The sequence below is a fragment of the Procambarus clarkii genome, chromosome 26 (genome assembly GCF_040958095.1).
Source record: "Procambarus clarkii isolate CNS0578487 chromosome 26, FALCON_Pclarkii_2.0, whole genome shotgun sequence".
Classification (NCBI taxonomy): domain Eukaryota; kingdom Metazoa; phylum Arthropoda; class Malacostraca; order Decapoda; family Cambaridae; genus Procambarus; species Procambarus clarkii.
The window spans coordinates 19376613-19379286 of record NC_091175.1 but is presented as its reverse complement, the minus strand read 5'-3'; the positions used below and the strand labels follow the sequence as shown (position 1 = coordinate 19379286).

Genomic DNA, 2674 nt, shown 5'->3' with positions numbered 1-2674 from the left:
TGTGTATGGAATCAGCTTCCACCACATCACTTCCTAATGCATTCCATTTGTCTACTACTTGACACTGAAAAAATTCTTTATAACGTCTCTGTGGCTCATTTGGGCACTTAATTTCCACCTGTGTCGTCTAGTGCATGTCCCCCTTGTGTTAAATAGTCTGTCCTTATCTACCCTATCAATTCCTCTGAGAATCTTGTATGTGGTGATCATGTCCCCTCTAACTCTTCTGTTTCCTAGTGACGTGAGGTTTAATTCCAGTAGTCTCTCCTCGTAGCTCATACCCCTTAGTTTGGGTACTAGTTGTGTGTGTGTGTGTGTGTGTGTGTAATTACCTAAGTGTAGTTACAGGATGAGAGCTACACTCGTGGTGTCCCGTCTTCCCAGCACTCTTTGTCATATAACGCTTTGAAACTACTGACGGTCTTGGCCTCCACCGCCTTCTTACCTAACTTGTTCCAACCATCTACCACTCTGTTTGCGAAAGTGAATTTTCTTATATTTCTTCAGCATCTGTGTTTAGCTAGTTCAAATGTATGACCTCTGTGACCTATGACCTATGCTCTATGACCTCTGTGACTTAATTGAAAAGTCTGAAAATTATGGCAAATGCAGTGTCTGCCAAAGGGTCATATTTCAAGTAGCTGAACATGTACATATTTGTGTGTACAAGTGTATGCATAATATTAGAATGAAGAGATTACACTTTGTGAAAAATAATAATTAAAGGTACAGAATATTTAAAAAAAATATTGAATAATAATGAGGTTTTGTTTTGCTTTTTCAGTCGAGTTTTTGGATTTGTGGCCAAAAAGGGTGCAAGTAGAACAGAAAATCAGTGTCACATTTTGGCCGAACTGGAACCCGAACAGCCCGCTACTGCGATCTGCAACTTTGTAACGAAAGTTATGATGACCAGTGTGAGCCGACCCAACCTTGTATAGTTTACAAAAAACCAATGATCAACGTGTGCAAATCTCTCGGTGTGACTGACGTATCTCAATTAAGAGTAAAGAGCAATTTGTCTGAGGCTTAATTTTGGCTCACCTGCCTCATTATAAGAATAGGTTGTATATACACAAATAATGTCTTTTATAACAATGATGAATTAAAATTTATAATTTAATGGGAAGGTTGGGGAGCATTTCAATCAATTTTCATGAGTGATTACCTGTTGACTGATTAGGATAACCTTATCAAAAGATAACTTTAGTTAAAAGGCCAATAAACAGGGATGAATATAGTATTGTAATATCAGCATATGTGATATACATTATGCAATTTATTTTTGTTTTTTTTGTTTTGTTTTTTGTTTTACCAAAATTTGATTAGGGAGTAGACTGGCTATCAAAGTACCTAAGGTAATTTTATGTACGAACTAATTGTTCACAACAGTGACAAATTTTCTGCTCAAAATTATATAAAACACGTGAAGTGTAATTTGTTTATTATTTTTTATTTTTCTCTCTCTCCAGTGACGTGTTGCGTAATTTTGCACTTTTAAATATCATGCGCCTCATTTCCATGTAATTCATGTTTTACAATCAAACAAGGGGAAAGTCTCGTTGTTTTGCTTTAAGTGTGTGTTGCATAGGTTATGTGACCTATCATATGATTATACTTTATTAAATACTATAGGCAGATTTTAATATATAAAATATGTTCTTTTTCATTAATGTTTCAAATATATTTCTTCTCTGTAGAATATGCAATAATGACTGTTCAGTCTTGCTTTTATTATGCACTCTCAATCAATATGCAAATAATTCATTCTGCAAAAATTTAATATTATTCATTAACACATTCTGCAAATATATGTATTATTTGTATTTAATATAAATCTGCATTTATATTGTGCATAAATCTAAGGTGACTTAAACCAGTGAAATTTGACAGTGTAAATTTTGTATTTAGTGACTAATCTAGTTTGACCTTTGTATTGGCACTCTCGAGTCTCTGGGGAAAACACATGACCGTGTGTCAGTCAATGTTCCAGGCATATTTGAATGTTTTGTACATAATGTCCATATGTTTAAGTGATAGTAATACAAAAGTTTTATTAGTTTTAAATACTGTAAATCATTCTTCCATACCTTTACTTCCACCTACTGGATAAAAGACATTTGATCAGCACAGTTCACAGTATCAGCAGATTTGTAAAGTTAGCCAAATCTTTAGTCAAGAAGTGTTTGTACACCAATTTGTGGTGGAACAATTACACATTTTCATTAATGAATAATTACAAGTGCTAAAGACACATTTATACTTGCCAGATGAGGTAGAGCAGGTAAGAGGCCGGGCTGAACTGATAAGGAAGCAGGTAGTTCCTTAATAACACTTACAAGGTGCTTCTTAACTCATGTAAATGACCTCTTTCATGCTTCTTCCAGAAATAAAGAAAAATTTAAATTGTTTATTTATTCCTTTATTGAATATACAACACTAAACAAATCTGGAAAACATACTGAGCAACCAACAAAAGTTGATCCCCTAAACTCCAGTACATTATTTTTGCTGAATATAGATTTGTGATTACGCAATGTATTTAGACAATGTATTCAAATGTATTTGACAATGGCAATGTATTTAGGTATTACATTGCCATGTCTACCTGGCAATGTAATGCCAGGTAGACATTTAGAAATGCTTTCTACATTTCATCCAGATTTAACCATAC

General features: G+C 33.9%; 1 protein-coding gene across 1 annotated transcript in view; it reads left to right on the top strand.

Moving 5' to 3' along the window:
- by (focal adhesion protein tensin) overlaps positions 1 to 2406 on the top strand; it is a 93634-nt gene extending 91228 nt beyond the window's left edge. Inside the window, exon 19 of the mRNA XM_069331519.1 lies at positions 785 to 2406. Within this exon, the coding sequence (XP_069187620.1) occupies positions 785 to 941 (157 nt within the window). The 3' untranslated portion in view covers positions 942 to 2406. The remainder of the gene's footprint in view (positions 1 to 784) is intronic.
- The last annotated feature ends 268 nt before the right edge of the window (positions 2407 to 2674 follow it).